The sequence below is a fragment of the Panthera pardus genome, unplaced genomic scaffold, assembly GCF_024362965.1.
Source record: "Panthera pardus isolate Hobbes unplaced genomic scaffold, ASM2436296v1 HiC_scaffold_1, whole genome shotgun sequence".
NCBI lineage: Eukaryota > Metazoa > Chordata > Mammalia > Carnivora > Felidae > Panthera > Panthera pardus.
The window spans coordinates 18,340,422-18,360,246 of NW_026526654.1; the positions used below are offsets into that span (position 1 = coordinate 18,340,422).

The 19,825-nt window shown below is 43.5% G+C and overlaps 1 protein-coding gene across 2 annotated transcripts in view; it reads left to right on the top strand.

The window, feature by feature from the left end:
* The first annotated feature begins 351 nt into the window (after positions 1-351).
* FGF14 (fibroblast growth factor 14) overlaps positions 352-19,825 on the top strand; it is a 616,830-nt gene continuing 597,356 nt past the window's right edge. Inside the window, exons 1-2 of one of the 2 annotated variants that reach the window (XM_019443953.2) lie at positions 8,105-8,229; positions 10,188-10,222. Coding sequence is in view for 1 of the 2 variants with exons in the window: in XM_053890405.1 (XP_053746380.1) it covers positions 722-929 (208 nt within the window). In the remaining variant the exon portion in view is untranslated. Of the gene's footprint in view, positions 930-8,104; positions 8,230-10,187; positions 10,223-19,825 lie in introns of those variants that run through there. The other variant, XM_053890405.1, reaches the window with a different exon arrangement.

Consider the following 19,825-nt stretch of genomic DNA (forward strand, 5'->3'; position numbering starts at 1 on the left):
GGATCCGTGGCGCTCTCTACCTACTACAAGCCTGACAAGGGGAGGGGGCACCTGGATTTGCATCTTTTCTTCGTGGTGATTGAGAACGGCAGGTTCAATCCGATCCCACTGAGCACTGGCGATTGATTATTAAAAAAAAAAAAAAAACAAAACCAAAAAAAAAAAAAAAAAAACCAACCAAAAAAAAAAAAAAAAAAAAACCGACACCGGGAGAAGGGAGGCTCTGTCTTCGGCTGTCAGACTCGATCTCGGAGGTGGTATTTGGTGTGTGTGCGTGTGCTGGTTTTTTTTTTTTTTTTCTTTTTTTTTTCTTCTTTCTTTCTTTCTTTCCTTTTTTTTTTTTTTTTTTTTTTCCTTCTCTCCTAGGGGCTACACAATGGCAGTCTTCTCTCAGTGAGATGAATCCTGCTTTGCCTTCTGCAGACCCACCCATCCTCATAGCGATCAAGTAAAAGGCTATGGTTTTCTCTTTGGGGATCTTTTGTGCATTACTGTTCTCTCTGATTAGTTCTGGTCTCTGTTGGGATTTCTTTGCTTTTTTGTTTGGCTTCATGCTGAAAAAGGATTTTTTTTCCAACCCTTCGGTAATAATCCAGTGGTGATCGAGGGGGATAAATCATTCACCCTGGCCGAAAAAAAACAATCACTGAGAAGTCTCAAAGAAATATACCACGTGAGGGGAAAAAACTGGGAGAAGATCCGGAATATTATCGTTTTTCCTATGGTAAAACCGGTGCCCCTCTTCAGGAGAACTGATTTCAAATTATTATTATGCAACCACAAGGATCTCTTCTTTCTCAGGGTGTCTAAGCTGCTGGATTGCTTTTCGCCCAAATCAATGTGGTTTCTTTGGAACATTTTCAGCAAAGGAACGCATATGCTGCAGTGTCTTTGTGGCAAGAGTCTTAAGAAAAACAAGAACCCAACTGGTAAGCAAAACATGCATCATGTTATGTTTTTCCTCATAATAACCTGTCTGTTGCTCATTGAGCTAGATATGCAGTCCTGCTATGCAGGAAGGCAGGGGAACAGAGAAGGAACCAGGACAGTGTTGCATATAGAGGTGTTGCATGAATAAACAAGTAACAGCTGGATCGGCGTCTCTGAGCCCGAAAACCACGGTCAGCATCTCTTGGCTGTGACACATCCATCACTAGGAGGGAGGAGGAAACTTTTTTTTTTTTTTTTTTAATGTATTTGGTTGCCTATGTTTGGTGGAATATTTGAAGGGCTGTGGTTTAAGGTTTTGCCCGAGGCGGCTGAAGCTTCGGTAGTTGCCAGGAGAAGGAACCGCGAGCTCTTCGTACTTGGGCTGCAGGTTCAGGGACGTAGCTCCGTGCCGAGAGCCTGTTCTAGACTTTCTGATTAGCTTGCACAATGTTCGCCACCCCATCACCTTTACCGAAGTAAAAGAGGCCCTCTCCCTCGCGGCCCCGCTTCTCCGTCAGCCCCCGCCTCCCTCCCCCGTCTAGCTCTCCGTGCACGAGTATTAACTCATTCCCCCGTCTGCCTCTGACACCTCCTGCTGCTGGGGATGCTTGAGCTGGGCTTATGCCTGGGGGAACCCCAGACCGAAGAGACAAACTCAGCCCCTCTAATATATGTAATTTAACGCCCCCCCCCCCCCCCCCCCCGCAAAACAGTATCAAAACCCTGCGCCTGAGTCCCACGAGTGCGGATGAACCGGACCGTGGGTCCCAGCTTCAGGCTGTGGTGATCATGCTCCCCTATTCCAAAGGCTCCAAGCGGGCAACTTGCAGTGCATTACATAAGAAATGCAAATGCAGGTGATTCGGGGAGTCGAGTCCCGGGGGTTCACTTCCCGGTATCCCCATCTGAGGCGTTTGGGGGCGGCCGCGAAGCTGTGGGCGAGTCCGCCAGGGAGGCCGGGCCGGAGGGCTGCGTGGTGGCGGCGGCGCGCCGACGAGGAGGTTGGGCGCAGCCAGTCTGGGAGCCGCGCGCGTAGGCAGCGGGGGTGTGTGGCGTCCCCGGGTTCAGTTCAGGCTGGGGAGGGCCCGGGGGCCCTGTGTTTGTGTCTGGGGCTGCGCTGGGGGGCGGGGGCGGGGCACCGGCCGTCCTGCAGTGGTAGCCGGGGCGCTGGAGGCTCCTGACGCTGGCACTGCGGTGTAGTCGATCATGGCTCCCCGCGGCCGCCCTGACACCCCAAGCTCCGCCGGGGTCGGGCAGCAAGTGGCTGCTGCCTCCCTGCCTCCGAACCTTGCAAATGCAGCGTAGCTGGGGCGGCTCGCTCCGAGGGGGCTGCCGTCTGCGGGTGCCTGGAGTGAGAGCAGGAGGAGGAGGAGGGGGAGGAGGAGGAGCGGGAGGAGGAGGGGAAGGAGGGATTGGAGGGGGAGGAGGGGGTGGGCGGGGATGGAGGCGGTGGGTGTGGAGGCTGAGCACCCTGTGAGGCCCCCACCGCTGCAGGAGAAGGGACACCGCGAGTTGTTAGACCGTCCGAAAGGGCAGATGCCCTCCTGCGGGCGGAGGACACCTGGGCAGTTGCCCCAGCTGGGACGTTTGGGTGGCTGTGGAGGCTCTGGGGGAAGTCTCTGGCTGCCCGCGGGCGCTGTGCTGCAGTGGGCTCTGTGCCTCTGCCCTGGAATTCTCATCCCTGTGCTGTGGCTCTGCCCCTTACTCACCGGCCCCTTCTGTGGCGTCCTCCCCCTCCTTCCCCCCTCCTCCCCCTCCCTCAGTCCCCTGTCCTTTTACCCTTCTCTCTCCCAACTCCTCAGCGTTTAGCAACTCTGAGCTGATAACACCATCCTGAGCATTGCCCAAGGAGAAAGCCATGTTGTCACCTTACCACCCGCATTTCTAATTCAGCTGTGAGGTGTACCCCAAGCCCGCATCCGGCCCAACACTCGCTGATGTTTCGGTGATGCCTAGATCCGCAGCACTACTGTATCACAAGTTAATGTGAAGACCTTTTTTGCGAGACTTACCCAAGTGGGACAAGTCAAGGGCTGCCGTTGGGAGAGAGGGATTGTTCCTTCACGCAGTGCAAATAGGTGGTTTTGAAGCCTTTTCCTGTCCTGTGAAAAGATTTAGCCCCCTTTTGAGAAAGGAATACTGTAAAAGCTTTTTTTTTTTTTTTTTGATTCGGCCATTAGTCTAGGGACCATAAAGTCACTCCCTCCATAGTACTGGAGGGTGGACTGGGGACACTAAGTTTCCTTACTGGCCTTTATAATTTGTTTTTGTAAACAATTTTACTGGAAACACTAATTCCCCTCCCCCCATACACGATTCAAGATATTTTTATTACACCTCCCCCACCCCACCCACTTTGCTCTCTCTGAATAAAGAAGATTTTTTTTTCCTTCCAAGACATTTTGGAAGGTGTCAAATGACACGTTATTTTTAGAGTAATTTATTTTGCAGCTTATGAATGCTAAAGTACTTGGGTGTGAATTGATAGGTTAATTCAAAGAGTGTCTAACGACATCACCAACTATTCTGATAGGATAGTGTAGTCTTACATTGCTAGAAGTTAGAGTTCCAACCTGGGAACTGGAGCATTTTGTAAGCTGTTTTAAAAATGTGACATTAATGTGTCACACTATCTCATCTTCTAAAAGTTTTGCTTTTTGAACTTGACTCAAATCCATGCTTAACCATTCCCTTTCAGGATTGTAACTGGTAGATTCCATTCTCCTTCTGCTATTAACATGAAGCCTAAAATCGTTTGCAGGTTTTCGATCCCAAGATAGCAGTATAACCAAGAAGTTAATTGGGTAATTAAAATAAAACAAAGACTAACATCCTCTTAACTGTTAAAACCAAAGAGAACAGATTGACTACTACCTATTATGTTATCTTAAATCTAAAATAAGGACAATTAACGGGTTTCAAACTAAGAAGTTTGGCAGAATCCCTCCAAGTACCAGTGCTAGGATCAGGAATTCAGTGTGAAGACTGTGTAGATTAATAATTCTTCCCAACTTTTGCAAATTATAGAACAAATTACTGATTATTCCCAATTTTTAAATTGTCAAGAAGTATAGGTAGTTTGGTCAAGGCTCGTTGGAGGACTTTTAAAACACTGCTATATACTCATGTTGATGTGAAAATAGAGTCATGCACTTAAGGAGAAAGTTATTTATCTATCCCAAAGTTATTAGCTTTTAAATAAGAGGTGTTAATTTAAAAGGCTTTTTGTAGTTGCTTTTATGTAAGATTTAACTGGAAAAGAACATGAAGATTATACTTACACAATATATGCTTGTTAAAATAAATTGCAATAGCTTGAAAATCGTGCATATAATGTAAATCTACCGTCTTCATAGAAACGTCCAGTGTCTCACAATACAACTATTAACAGAGAGCACACACACACATGCACACTCACGCTTAAATGTCCTACTGTCCCCTATTCTCCTAGTTGAGCAATGGCTGTATGTTTAGAATAAATGTTACCTGCTTCAACTTTCACTGTGAGTCATGCAAGGTGATTGTATTTTAGGCAAATCATTAAATAGGGAATACTAAGTCCAAGGCACTTAGTCAGCCTGGAGGAGGGCTTGATATGTTTCGTTAAACCAGCAATGATAGATTGGACTGACCAATGTGTATCACAGGCTAGTTGGGTACTAATCTAGGTCGCTAGACTTTGAGTGACAGCTGCTAAGGATAGTGGTTGGAAAAAAAAAATCCACAACAAAGGTAAATACTAAGGTCATGTCATGGATATCTCTTCAAGACACATAATGTACAACAAGCAAAGGAAGCCCAGACCCTTAGATAGATACACTTATTGAACCACACTCATGAGATGCCCAAACTTCCATGGCTTGATAGGGTTTTTGGAAAGCATAGCATTTAAGATAAGTTGTAATCAAAGATAATTTTATTAAGTACCAGTGACAGTGGCAAGGAGGGTATGAAGCAGATGTCCTGGACCTAGTTCCGCAGAGCACATTTAGAAGATCTCACAAACTTATGACCCCGAGCATCTTCTTTCCTGAACGCAGTCTTTCTCTCTGCCAGGTAACTTGGAGATCATACAAGCAAGGCTTGGTAGAACTCATTGTCACTTGCTATTTCCTACTTGTTCTGGTGTCTTTCAGCTCTGCTTTTGCCTTTCGCTAAAGCTGTTTTAGGTGCCAAAAACATCTGGTACGCCTCTGTTACTCATTTAAATATATGTTATTCTTTTAAAACGACTTGCTTTACATGTAGGGCTGTCATGGCATTTAGAAGTGGGAAAATAGGGAGAGACGGGCAAAAAAGAAAGTAAGCATTTTTTTACTCCTTCCTCTTCTCAGCCTGCCGACTCATCCTGGGTGCCTGTAGAGCTGGGTGAGCCACAAATTGGCCATAACCTCTGCATTTCTAAACACTGAGCATGTACCAAATGGAGACATCAAATTCAGACTGCATGGCTGCAACACCAAACAGGTGTGAGGCTCTTCTCTTTCTGACATGCTTGCCTTTAGAGTGGGATTCCGTGTAATCGGAGTTGGCCTTGGACTCCATCCAAGAAGCTTTAGTTACTGAAGTAGCAAAATGAGTTTGCAGAGCAGGGGCACTTCAGGAACCAAAGGACAGTATTTTAGACTGGCTTCCAAGTATTGACTTTCTGGGAGAGTGGATTTTTCTTTTTTGAAATGAAATCCAAGTTAACAAGTGTGAAATCCGATGCATGATAATCTAAACTCGGTTTTAACCACAAGGATGATGGGGTGTACTCCTATCCAGCCTAGTCTCATCTTCCACAGCATCTAAAACTGAGAATATTTTTTCAAACGATGCATTGCTTTCAGAAGGTGCCAAAGGTAATTCTATACTGTATTTAACATTTCCCACGTGAAACCATTTCTTTAACGTTCAAACCCCGTCTTCCATGTTTTAGCAACACAAACACTGGGGACTTTTCTGGTTTTTTAAAATACATATGGCAACAAGGACAACAATCAAAATTTTCGCTTCTTTGTACATTTTGGCATCATAACTCAGTCAATTGACTCATAATCTTCCTATAAATACCATGTAGATGTCTCAAAATGGAAGTATTTATTCAAAATAGTTTTTTATGCCTTAAGGCGAGACAGTTGGGATTTAACAGTATATTTGAAGCTCCTCTATTTTTTCCCCCTCTATTAAGTTTTAAACCAGACATTACATCGTGGTGTCTATATTTGTAATAAAACCTTTGAGTGTAGCCTTAGGATCATCTCCAGGAGGGACTGTGGGTCAGGGAAATACAACGGACACTTCTTCCTGCCCAGTGCCATAGTCTGTGTTGTTTAGGGTTTCATTTTGTGTACCACATTCCATATTTCCTTATAAGACTTGAACCTGAGCACTGAAGGGTAGAGAATTTTCTGAGGGAGACTTCTGAGTTCCTCCATATGCCTCTAGAGATGCACTAATGTTTTTGCTCTTCTGCTCTTTAAGGACCAAGTACTTCCTGATGTTTTCCCCTGTGTATTTCTCTAGTTGCTACAAACTGACTTTCTGCTTTGTTCAGAATGAAAAAGGCAGGGTGACAAAAGGAAGGGAGGTTCAGAGAAGGAATAAACATGAAGGCAAAGGGAGGCATGATGCAGACAGGTTTTGCAGGGAAACTGAGGTTTTGGTTTATTTAACCTACTAACACTATCTAAGAAAGTCACCCAACAATTGTTGGGCACTGTTGCCTTTATTATTGTTCCCTGACATAAGCTCTACTTATGATACGGAGCAGGTTTTCAATGCATTTTTAGTCAATGAATTAATAGTGAAAACAGGATTCTCTGAGAAAGTTAACTGTGAGAATGTAACAGCGGGTATCATAAATTAGCTTGGTTAAGGTCACTTAATGCTTACTCCTTCCCAACAGTGCCAACCAAGAATTTGGTTTCTTAATGATAAAACAAAGAGAAGAAAAGTCCTTAGTGGACTTCTCAGCGCTTCATCCCGCCATGATAAAGCATCCTGAAACACCACTTGCAAACATTCCCTAGGCCCACATTTTATAATACCCTTTTCTTAAATCTCAAAACTTGAGGCCTTACTCAAGGATACAAGCTCACGGAACCAATCACAGTCTCCCCATCTGGCACTCTCAGCCTTTAAATAGCGAATGGTAGGGTGCCATCAGGTGCCCTCTGCAAGAGCCCCGTTCATTTTCTTTTCTAATTTTAAATCTGCCTCTCTTTAAAAAGGAAGACGTTCCGCAAAAACAGCTCAATGAATTGCTCCTCTTTTCTTTATCGAACTTCTTTATCTGAAGGTGGTAACTGGGACCCTCCCTGGTGGCATATTTTTCTCTTGAGGGGAAGCACCTAAACAGCCTCTAGTTCAGTTGCTTGTAAAGGAGGTGCCCCCCTCCCTTAATATTTTGTTCTTTCCAGTTTTAAAGCAGTCATCTTCAAACTCGCTAGCTCCCTGCACATCCCATAACCACGCCGATCCAGGTAGTTTCTCCTTTCTGGAGCTACTGTCAAGGCGGAGGGCGCTGGGCCACTGGCCGCTGTCTGGGAGGCGCTAAGTGTGTCAGGTCTGGCCGGCCGCAAGGGCGGGGGAAGAGCCCCTGCTTTCCGGAGCGGCGTGTCACTGTTCCCTGCAAGCCGGGGCCGGCCACTCTGCGGCTCCGATCCGCTTCCAGGAGTCGGGCCCCTCGGTGACCTGGCCGAAATCGGGTTGTGAGTCTGCCTAATTGAGTCCGAAGAGACGGGGCACGCGGGCCAGGCACGGTCCTCCTCCGGGTGTGATCCGCGGCCCGAGGCTCCGGGACTGGCCACCGCGCGCTCCCTTCCTAGGAGCACCCGGCGCGCCGCAGCGCAATGCGGCGGAAGCGGCCCGCCCGAGCCGCCGTAGCGCGGGAAGCTTCCGTTGTCACGGAGATGACCTCTGACCCTGGGGGGCGCCTCTGGGGAACTCGTGCATATGTTGCTATGGAAACCAGGGCAGCCTGTGGCGGGTGCTAGCGCGACCCGGAATGGGGGCAGGGCCAGGCCCCTGAGGCGGCACGTTTGCGGGCCAGTCTGCCGGCGTCCGCGCAGCTGCGCCTCGGAGCGCCGGCCGAAGGGCCGCGAAGGAATGAGTTCTGCGCCCACAGGTGGCCGCCTGCACCCGCGGTCCCCTCAACGCGCTGCGGGGCCCAGAGGCAAAGGGACTGGGCTTGCACCCTGGCTCAGGACCAGGAGCAGATGAGCGGAGCCGGGCTCTCAGCTTCCGCACTAGCTACTGGAAGGACCCGGGCTGGCTCCTCAAGTTCCCTCAGCCGCAATGTGAGAATGATCTCAGGTCAGCTCTCCGGTTCTAGGATTCCGTAATCCTCCACCCGACCCGGGCTCCAAGTGAACTCTCCCCTCTCCCCTGTGTCTCTCCCGAACTCTGTTGAGTATATTTAAATTGCATTCTAAAATCGGAGACTGTCAGAGAGGGAGGGGCCCCGTCTGGATCCTCAGTGACCCGCCCCTCTTAGAGGTGTGGCGACTCCTTCCCAGTGCAGGAAGAGACTGTGCCCAGAGCCGGGTTTGAATTGTAGAGGCACCGCAGCTCTGAGCCTTGGAAGGAGAAACACGTCGTATTTGACCGGTGACACCACCAAGAGCTCTTCATGCATTGCACAGAGTTGTGTGGTTGGTGCTGGAACAGATAGATGGCCTTCCATTATAACCATTATATTCTCCAGATGCCTTTTCCTGCAGTCTCTAAACGTTTTGGGGGAGGGAAGAGGCTCTCTCTATTGGCTTCTATTATCTTTGGGCTATTGGGGGACAATCACAGGTGACAGGCATTTTGAATTAAAAAAAAAAAGAAAAAAACTTCACTGTAAATTTAGAAATTGAAAAAGATGATTTCCAGGCTACAGTAATGAAAAACTTGCTAGATTATAAAAGAACGGCTGGATCCAAATTGATGGAATAAGTTAAGGTTACTTGTTCAGACGGCTTGACACGTTTTAAAGATTTTTCATTGGCCTAGTTTCCAGATAGCTTCCCGTCCCTTTCTATCTTTTCTTCCTTCTTTCTGATAAGAATTACCTCCCTGAAGTTAGCTTTTCAAAGAGGTGGCCTTCAGGTCCCGGAGAAGAGTGGGTAGAACATTTACACTGCAAAGGCACAAGGAAAGAATGCCAGCTCCTCCAACAAGGACATGTTTCCTAAATCCAAAAAAAAATTTTTTAATGTTTATTTATTTTTGAGAGAGACAGAGACAGAGCATGAGTGGGGGAGGGGAAGAGAGGGAGACACAGAATCTGAAACAGGGTCCAGGCTCCACGCTGTCAGCACAGAGCCTGACATGGGGCTCGAAATCACGGACTGTGAGATCATGACCTGAGCTGAAGTCGGTCACCCAACCGACTGAACCACCCAAGTGCCCCCTAAACCAAAATTTCACAATACCTACAAACTTTAATAGATTAGCCAGGGCAGGGGGGTGGGGGAGAGTTGGGGATTGATTAAAAATGATAGATGGGTCTTGAATTGCTTCTAGAGCTGCAATTCTGTTCTTGTAAAGACTGAATCTACAAGATAAGGACAGTTCTTTGTAATTCCTCAAACAATTGGTATTGCAACCTGTATGATCTCAAAGGGCTGACCACCCATCCAACTATAGATCTTCTTTTTGCTTCTTCAGGTCAGGGAGAAGCTCTTCAACTAAGGTGGAAATCAAAAGATTCCTGTGTTCTAGATTTAGAGCTATTTGTCTTTGGAATGTTTTTCTTTCCTTTTGGGTACATAGTTTCATTTGACTTAGGACAGAAGGCCTAAAAAATTTCCTATGAGGTTCTGAATATCAGCCTCCAATATCGGCAAAGCTCTAACCATAGAACTAGTTAAAAAAAAAATCATCCTTTTAAATATCTTGTCAGGTTTAGGCCAGGACAAGCAGTAAATATTCCTGGCAGTATTGAACAATCTATTGAATGCAAGAGGCATTCCCAAAGAAGGTGCAAAAGATACCTCTCTCCCAAGATCCAGAGCCACTCCCAAAGATAGCTGAAACAAAGACCCACTTCCCTTGAAAGCTGGCAATAATCTGTAGGGCACTAGCCACAAATGCAATGCAACTTCTATTTCTGTCTGGCTATCTTTTGAGGGCCCCCAACCTGATGGTTGCCAAGCCCAGTTGTCAGAACACAAAATGAGACAAGTAAGAAGGCAATAGTTGTCCTTGGGAGAGAAAGGATCAATAACCAATGCATCTTGAAAAGGAAGAGATAACATGAAATTTTACCTTCCTCTCTTGACCAGGCACTACAGACAGAGATCCAGGAGAGCTGATTCTGGTAAGAATTTCCACCCTTTGCTGGCTTCTCTCAGGTTTCCCTGATCAGTTTTCTCCAAGTCTCCAGAGTGAGTGGGGTTTAAAGTAGAGAGTGAAGTTGGGCATATACCAGAATTTGGCAAAGTTTTTTAAATTAATTTTATTTTAGTCTCCCCTTGGTTGTTTAAGGGAATACTGGTGGAGATTTACTGGAGAATCCCTTGGAGTCCCATCAACCCTGAGAGGGGCCCATGTGGAGACCCTCCTTTGGGGGTAGATATAAGGGCCTCTGGACATAGGCCATTAATTTGGAAGGTTTTTGTTTACAGTCTTGCAGTGTGTTTAGAGTGGAAAGGCAGTGCAGACAGAGGATTAGTAGACTGAGTACTGAGGTAAAGGAGGGTAGAAGGGAGTAGTAGGAGGCATTTCTTTCTTCTTTTTTTAATGTTTATTTATTTTTGAGAGGAGAGAGAGAGAGAGAGAGAGAGAGAGAGAGAGAGAGAGAGAATCCAAAGCAGGCTCCAGGCTCTGAGCTGTCAGCACAGAGCCTGCTGTGGGGCTTGAACCCACGAACTGTGAGATCATGACCGGAGCTGAAGTTGGATGCTTAACCACTGAGCCACCCAGGCACCCCTAGATCTGTTATTTCTTTGTAGTGGTGGATAGTCTAATGGCTTTTAATGGTCCAACTTGTGCGTACTTAGATTTTGATGTGCCATTCATCAGAAAAGTCTGAGTTTCTTGTGTTAATTTATTTCCCCAACCTTCCTAGCACTTTGTGCTGTGGACTTGCCTTGAGTTTTGTGAGTCCTGCTCCCCCAACGGCTGCCAACTTGCTTTCCTTAGATTGAAGGGTAACCATTATTTTCCCTTGAAATAAGCCATCATAATTCAGCCAGACTTACTGTTTCTGACTGCCTGTGTGCACTGTTCCTGAGACTTGAAAGCCCCTCACCCCCCACAACGTGCTTAATCATAGATGAGTTCAGCTACAAACCTAAATATGTGGCCTACTAAGTCTCACCATGAAAATCTGGAGTCTCTCACACCCCAGTTTTCCACCTTGTGAAGAAAACCCCCTGGAGTCTCACACCCCAGTTTTCCACCTGGAAGGATTAAGATGCACAAACTTGAGGAGTTCAGAATGCAAAATAAGCAGAGCTTGATCAGAGAGAAGCTTACCAGAGCAGCTGGAGAGGCAGCAAATAAAATGGCTCTGTGGGTACAATCACCTGCTTCTAGAAGCCATCCCCAGAATCTTTAGCAGCTGTCTTCAGGGCCCATCTCATTGCCAAGCTGTCAATTTACAAAACTGAAACAATTTATAATCAGTTTGATGTCCTTTCTTCAAGGGAGAACAATCCTCAACTGGGGGAGTACAGTGCCTCACAAGTAGTTGGATCATTCTTCCCAAGGGATTTTGGGCAAGTGTGAGTTTTAAGAGGCGTTGGAAGAGGCAACAAGGAAACAAGCATGATTGACTGGGAGGTTAGGGATTCCCTTACAGGGCTAGGAGGTCCCATTTTCTAAGGTAAAGTAAGCTAGCTAAAGCCCAGCTGGAGGATTGTGATTAGTGAATGTTAGATTTCCTTGACAGGTGTTTCCCATTACATGCAGGATGCCTTAAGTTTTGGATTTGTGATGTGGACCAGGTGGCTGGGCCTGCCTCCATTTTGTGGGTCCTGAGATACAAATAAACTTTATCAGTAGTCAGGAACAGATCATGTGTTATGTGACACGGTCAGATTTATTCTTTAGGCAATTGCTATGGCGACAGCGTGGAAAATAGCTTTGAGTGGGGCAAGACTGAAGGTAGAAAGGCCACAAAGGAAGCAACTGAAGTGGAAGTGGTAAGGTCCAAAATAACGCAGTGAGAGGGGCTGGAGAGAAAGGGCAGTCTGTCAACTTCAGTGGCCAATCTGAACTGGGGAAGGCAGGAGAGGGAGGAGTCTAGAATGTTTTGACCACAGGTTTTTGATTTGGACAACGCCTGTGGATCCGGATTCACTGACCATTGGCCAGATAGAATGCTTCCATCTCCTTGAAACATGGGGTAAAAACTTGGCTCTCTCCAGACTGTCCACATTAGGAGGGCTGTGGTAGCGGTGATTAGCAGGTAGAAAACTGACAAGTTTCTCTTTTTAGATCAAAACGTAAATAGGCAGTTGTAGGAGGGTCACTCTATGATAGAAAGTTCATTTTCTTCACTTCAAAGCTGGAAGTCCTCAGGGATGGAAAAAAGCTCTTTACAATGAAGAAAAGCCAAGAAGTTTTTTTTTTTTTTATGATTATGTACAATTCTTTGTCGAGAGTAGATGTTTTTGTACACAATACTTTGTTCGGTTTGAGGAGTCAAGGAGTGCAATTAAATGCCACTTTTTCAGATGAACTCTTCAGGTCTGGCAAGAAAAGGAAGTGTGAACTTTATGGACTTTACATATGTTAAGTGTGTGCACCTGCTTTTTAGATAGAAATGAATGTAGTTATAATTAAAATGCCTTTCCCCCTGTAACATTTTGCTGTCTGCATGATCACAGTGGATCACTGAAGTATGTGGTAACCTCTTCTGTAATGCTGCCTCTTACATAAATCGTGGTTGGGGAGGGATTTTAATTTCTATTCTTTCCACTTCCTGGGTGAAGCTCATGGCACGCTACTGTTGTACTTTAAAAAAAGAAGAAACATGTAATAAGGCTTAAAGATGAAAATAATCGTAGGTTTTTATTTTTTTTTAGTAGCTACCTATTTCAAAGTCTGAAACTCATCTTCAGTTGTGTTACTGCTGTACCCCAGGTATTGTAATTCTTAAGCAGAGAAATGATTCTGTTTGCCAGGAGGCCTGAGTCAGTTCCATAATTAAATACTCAGTAATCACCATTCTGCCTCAACATTTTCCTGGCGGGGCAGATTGAAAACACTAACCCAATATGCTCGTTCCTCCTTTATTATCCAAAGACTTGACTTGTTTCCTAGGAATTTGCATTTTTCATTGACTTCATTATATTTTCTTTTACACTGAAATTTTCTACTCATATGCCAATTCAGTGACATAAAATTCCTCACGTGTCATACATATAATAATGGATATGAAATATTGGAAAGACTTTTAATGGAGTAGATACTAAATGTTAGAACTATTTTAATGATGCAGTAACAAGCAATTTAAAAAATGAATTTTAAAAGGATAGAAATTTTACATCAGTATTGCTTATTGTTTACTTTCTCTTTTCTAATTATACGTCCTTTTAAAAGCTTGGGAATAATCTTAAAGAGCACAAGTGCTGAGGTGATTCTGTGGCACACGTGCCTTTTGATGGGGACATTAACCAGTGGCATATATACTAAAGATAGAGTGTGGCCTGATCTGCAGAGCCATGAAGTTTGATCCCTATTTGCTTTGTCCTTTACCAAAGTGCTTTCCCATCGCTGCGAATTCACCCCTTTGTCCCACTCTCCCTGTCTTTGTACGATGATACCCAGGATTTGATCCTTTCACATATTTCCCTTAGGCCTGTTTTTCACAAGTTTTGTCCTAATTTACTCTTTAGGCAAGGTTTGGATTAGGATTCAACTGGATCTTCTACTTTCACATGTATTGCGTTAGGGGAAAAAAGGCTAACAATACAGCTGTCAGAAAGCAAATGAGACACCTCTATCTGGACTTGAGATATTTGCTAGAAGTGAAATTTATTTGGCTTAATTTCTTCTTTCTGTGCTTTCAGTATCATGTAAAAACATGATTTGGATCTATTGCTTTATTAGATTATATAATAAAAATGACTTTTGGGTGGTGTTATTAGTAAATATTCTATCTCATACTCCCACCAGTGAATGTACATTAAACTTACCACATTTTTAAAAGCATATTGCTCCTCTGCTTTAACATAAATATCCTGAATTCCTTTTCTGAATTACTTTGAATCTTGTGTTATCATGATCTTTAAATAAATAATAATTACAACCAATTTTTTAGTAAATGCTTTCTACATACAAGGCAATTTATCTATATTACCTAATTAGTTCTCATAACCACAGGTAGGAACTTTTTTTTATACAGCTGACCCTTGAACAACATGGGCTTGAACTGTGTGGGTCTACTCTTATGTGGACTTTTTTCAATAAATCTATTGGAAATTTTTTTGAGGTTTGTGACAATTGGAAAAAAAAAAACCCGGCAGACAAACTGTGTAGCTTAGAAAGACTGAAAAATTTTAAGAAAAAGTTAGGTATTATTATAAGAATACAGTATAACATACAAAATATGTGTTAATCAACTGTTTACCTTCTTGGTAAGGCTTCCAGTCAACCGCAGGCTATTGGTAGGTAGGTTTTTGGGGGGTCGAAAGTTGAACGTGGAGTTCTGGCTGTGCAGGGGGTCTGTGCCTGCAAGCCAGGTGTTGTGCCAAGGTCAAACTATTTAACAGGAGAGAACTCAGGCATGAAGAGGCTAAGGAAGATGCCTGACAGTACTTGGCTAACGAAAAACCTGAGCAGTATGACTCCAGAGTGCAGACTGTTAAATCCCTGTGTTGTAACTGCCTCTCTAAAGACAATGTTCAAAGAATGTGACCAGTATTGTCTTAGTGGGTCTGTGAATCATTATATCCTGAAACTAAAACAGACTTCAATGTATTCAGTGTTTGGATATTTAGAACTTGTAATGCTTTTTTATTAAGCATGATTTCCATGCATTAAAGCACACAGTTCTTAACTGTAGTGTTTGATGTCTTTTGACTATTGTATCCTTGTAACCACCACCCCAGTCAAAACATAGAACATTCCCATCACCCTAGAAAACTCCTTCCCTGTTCTATCCACAAGTGACTCCCCTAAGAAGCAACCACATTCTGATGTCTCCCACTTTACGTTAGCCTGCTGTAGACCCTCATATCATTACATCATGGTGTCTTCACGCTTTTGAGTTTGCTTCTTTCACTCAGCATGTTGTTTTGGAGATTCACCCATGTCATTGTGTGTTAGATGTGTAGACTGATGTGGTAGCTTCTGTTTTCTTTTGTAAACTAGAAACTCCTAATTGAACAGACTTGCTTTTGGCTAACAGCCAGAAGTTGTCAAAAACTACAAAGGGTTTGAGAGTTGACCCAGTTTGCAGGCTACCAAGTTAGTCTGCCCCAGTTATATAGATGCTGGCTGAAGACAGGAGACTCCTGGGTCAGAGATAAAGGACTTTATTACTTAGGGCACAGCAGGCAGCATGAGCTTCATGTTCTAATCGATTCCCCTTGGCCCCAAATTCTCCAGGGGCAATGCTGAGTGACCCAGGTGGATGCTTGCACACAGGGTTTGTGTCACAGCTTAGGAACTGCAAGGTTAGGCAATCCCCTGTCTTTTAAGAAGTGCTTTGCAAAGCTGCCCAACCTTTGCCCTGTGGGGAGGCATTATCTTCATTTTCCCGGTCAGGAAATAAATCTGTCTTGTAACCTGGAAGGAGGCGCTATCCCTGGATTCCAAGGCTGTAACATCCTTGCAAAGAGTCTGAGACAAAAGCTGTTATGAGTTATAAGTTGTCATTTAAATCTGTGTCTGAAAAGCAACACTTTCTTTCCCTCTCTTTCTCTCAGGACTGCTATTTTTTTTTGTTCCAAAGATGCAGTTAGTCTATAGAAGGATATCTGTTATTTGGAAATTCAAAAGTGATCCTGAGGTTTTGAGAAGATAGACAATGTATCATCCTATACAATGAACTTACCCGTATTTACTAAATAGCATGTGGTAAGTTCTATGTTAGTTACTGGGAGAGATTTAAAGCATCCTGTAAGGATTTGGTCTTTGGCCGATGAGTACTTAAGCTAAATGTAGGGAGAATACTAGAAATGAGAGAGTCCTAAACAACTGAAGGCTAACTGGGGTGCTATAGGAGACCCATATGGGATGTAAGGCGAGGAAAGGGAAATCTTTTAGATAAGTGTGACCTGAGCCGACTCTTGAATGCACGTTTCAGTTGGCAGAAGAGAGAAAGAAGTGTATTCCTGGCAGGGGCAGTAATGTGAGTGAAAGTCAAAGGCTGGGGGAAAGGTACATGTCTGGGAATTTATGGGAATGTTAATAAAACCATATTTTCAAGGATTAGAGGATTCATAGTTTGGAGTCCAAAAGCCTGGCAGAGGAGTTAGATTGGATGTGGTAAAAATGCGTGAACTAGAGAATGTCTCTGCAGGGGGAGTGACGTGCTTGAGAATTGTTCCAGTACAGCTGGAAAGTGTGACTGGTGGAGCTGGCTGTGGGAGGGTAGCACTAGGAAGAGGGAGGCCTTTCATAGTAAAAAGCAGTCAAGTGAAATGTCCTTTCTTACTTGGATATGGGAAACAAAGCTCGGATTAAGGTGTGGTTCTGAGTATGACTGAATGTGGGCTGCTGAAATAGGTCTCTGCTTGTATATGTGCTGCTGCAGCGAGCACTAGGTCTCAGTGCTTGGGAAGGGATAAAGCAAAGACACATCTAGACACTCTGGAACAGTAAGGCCACCGCGTCCTCTGAGCTTTGAAGCATGGCTAAAAGGGGGCACCTGGGCAGCTCAGTCGGTTAAGTGCCCGATTCTCAATTTTGGCTCAAGTCACGATCTCACAGTTTGTGGAATCGAGCCCCATGTTGGGCTCTGTGATGACAGCAAGCACAGCGCCTGCTTGGGATTCTCTCTCTGTCCCTCTTGCTCCACCCCAACCCTCTTTCTCTCTCTTTCTCTCCAAGTAAATAAACATAAACAAATTAAAAAAAAATGAGGGATGGCTGAAATAAAAGGCGTAAATGGGACAAAGAGATGTCATTGGGGAGGCTCTAGGTGGCTTCAGTGTACTCCCTGAAGTCGATGATTTGCTGAGAATGTGACAGGAAATGTAGCTAATATACCTTTGAAGGTTGCATGTTGCTGATACATAGACAAACACATGTCTTACGTAATTTAAGGCCAACTCCCAGTTTAAATTCTCTAGCTCTGGTAGCTTTATTGCCTTTCCAAATAAGGTGAGAATGACCTTCAGTTCTTTCAAGGTGAGTGCCGAACAACTTGGTAGTACTTAAGTATTCATCACAGCAGTTTATTTCTCTGCATGATGATGTTTTCCAGTGAAACACCATGCTGGGAAGGACTAAAAATGTCATGGGCTATTTGGATATAAGGCTATTTGGATATTTCAACAACTAGGACCACATTTTTTTCTATAAGAGTCCTGATACAGTGTGCTGTTCAAGCTCTGGTAGTGGACATGTGTCTTGGCAGTCCTTAGTGACCATTAGTGGATCAAGGGTTATTGGGGAAGTGCATTAAGGAATAGTTTTTAAAAGCACAACTGCTAGAAATAAATTTTATTTTTCCACTTTATGTTGTGAAATTTGAATTGTGTTTTCGGGGTCAATATCTCTTTCTTGCATGTCTTTATAAACTGATGTTTTAAGGAAGGTAACTTTTGTTAAAATAAGAGTATTAATTAAATGATTAATGGCTATTCAAACTTTATAAAAACATACCTAGTAATGCCTTAAAAGCAGCAGGTTCAGCTTCTTTGATTTAGAGCTGGGATCCTTATTAAAGGTCACAGTTTGTAAGAGTGGTACTTACAGGATCACAAGCATAATTCATACAAGAAGGGGAATGGGTTCGTTTTAGGTGGTGATAGTAGTAGTAAATGCCCTGCACCGGGAGCAAATTGGTAGCATAAACCTGAATTCTGTCATTTCTCTGGATTCGCACATAAATGAGCTAATCAAACCTTTAGCAAATTAGGGTAAACGTAATGGTTGTACCACGCGAAAGGTCAGAATACTGCAGAGTTAAGTAAAGGGCCTGAATGTTGTATTAGCATAGCTCTGAATAAAAAATTAAAATGTACACCCTTTGCATATAAAGATGCTACTCCAGAATCCACACTGCGTCCTAAGGATTCGCACAGATATGTGCACACTTTCTTATCCAGTCTTTCTGGTGCCCAATAACATGTGTTTGTGAGAGCCTTGAGAAAGGTCATTAGAGCCACTGAACGCACTCTGTGAATCATAACCTTCCTCTCTTATTTGTATTATCCCAAACAGAAGGAGGTGTTATCTCTGTGACTGTTGGTAATGGTTTTTGCCTGTCCATGCTTTTCCTTTTGCAGTAACAGTTTAAATGTAAGGCGGATCCTTGACCCTTTCTTTCTTGTATTCTTTTAAATTTATAATTGCTAGAAATACTTTTTAATATCATATATTTCATTATGAGCTATTCTTTTTTTTAATGAGAGAGACAGAGAGAGTAAGCAAGGGAGAGGGGCGGGGGGGGGGTGAGAGTGAGAGAATGAGAGAGAGAGAGAGAGAGAGAGAGAGAGAGAGAGAGAGAAAATCTTAAGCAGGCTCCACACTCAGTATGGAGCCTGATGTGGGGCTCGATTCCACAACCCTGGGATCACGATCTGAGCCAAAACCAAGAGTCGGATGCTCAACTGACTGAGCCACCTAGGTGGCCCTCGTTAGGAGTTCTTATCTACACTTCAGAATTATAAGAAAATTAAGGAAAATGATAGAAGTTGGTACTGCTAATAAATATGGCAATACCGGTACAAGGAATTTCAAAAAATTGCATGAAAGTCATTTTCGGGTAATACACATTATATTTATTTCCTAACTGCTATCTTACATTATGGCAAAATATCCATATTTTGAGTTGCTGAATAGTGATACACTATTTTAACTAAATTGTGGTTTGAATTTTTTAAGTTTGAAGGGTAAACACTAAGTGTGTTGAATGTATTTATGGAAGGTATGCTAGGTATTTTAGTTTATCACTAAATCCTGGATGTTTTTACACTTACCCAATCTGTAGGCTGATACAATCTTTCACCCAAGAGAGCCATTAGAGAAGGGTTCATTTTAAAAGCAATTTGAAAGCAGAAAAAAAAATAGCTAGGATGTAGGATACAAAATACAAATACGAAACACAAATATAAAAATACTAGATTATATATTTTGTGTTTTTAAACTTGTGATTTTGAAATTAAAAAACAAAATGTTTCATATTTTCACCAGTTCATTTCATGGCTTTCAAGTAGCTGTTGTTGAGATGATTTGCAATTAAAATTAGATACCAAGATCTGCAGCATAGGATGTAATGATTGAACAAGACATTTTAAAGCATATCTGCTTCCTAAATCAGGCTGGCTAGTCAGTCATCTTGGTATTGGGTAGTTAAGGATTGATACACTTTAAACTGCTTTCCGATAAGTAGACCATGTAGGTAGAGTTGCTACCTCCAAATATATGGTATATTAAATTACCACTATAGGTTTTTTATAGGTTTCAGTGTTGTTTTCTATCATGATTTCCCTGTGTATGGACAAGTATTAGATGAAAAGCAGAAAATAAGACACGAAAGAAAAAAATATATATAATGAATAGGACTTTAGGCTATTTAAAAACCTACTAATAGGAAATGAAAAACACTCTGACTTCTGTGGCTGTTGTCTTCATATGGCCAATGCAGGAGTTTTAAGATATCCATCATCGCTGATTCCCGTTGTCCATGGTGAGCCGGTCAGTAGTCCCTGAGTATCCCTGGTTTTGCTTCCCAAGGTTTCAGCTGTGGACCAGAAGCAGATGATCCTCCTTCTGACCAATTGTAAGAAGGTCAGTAGTA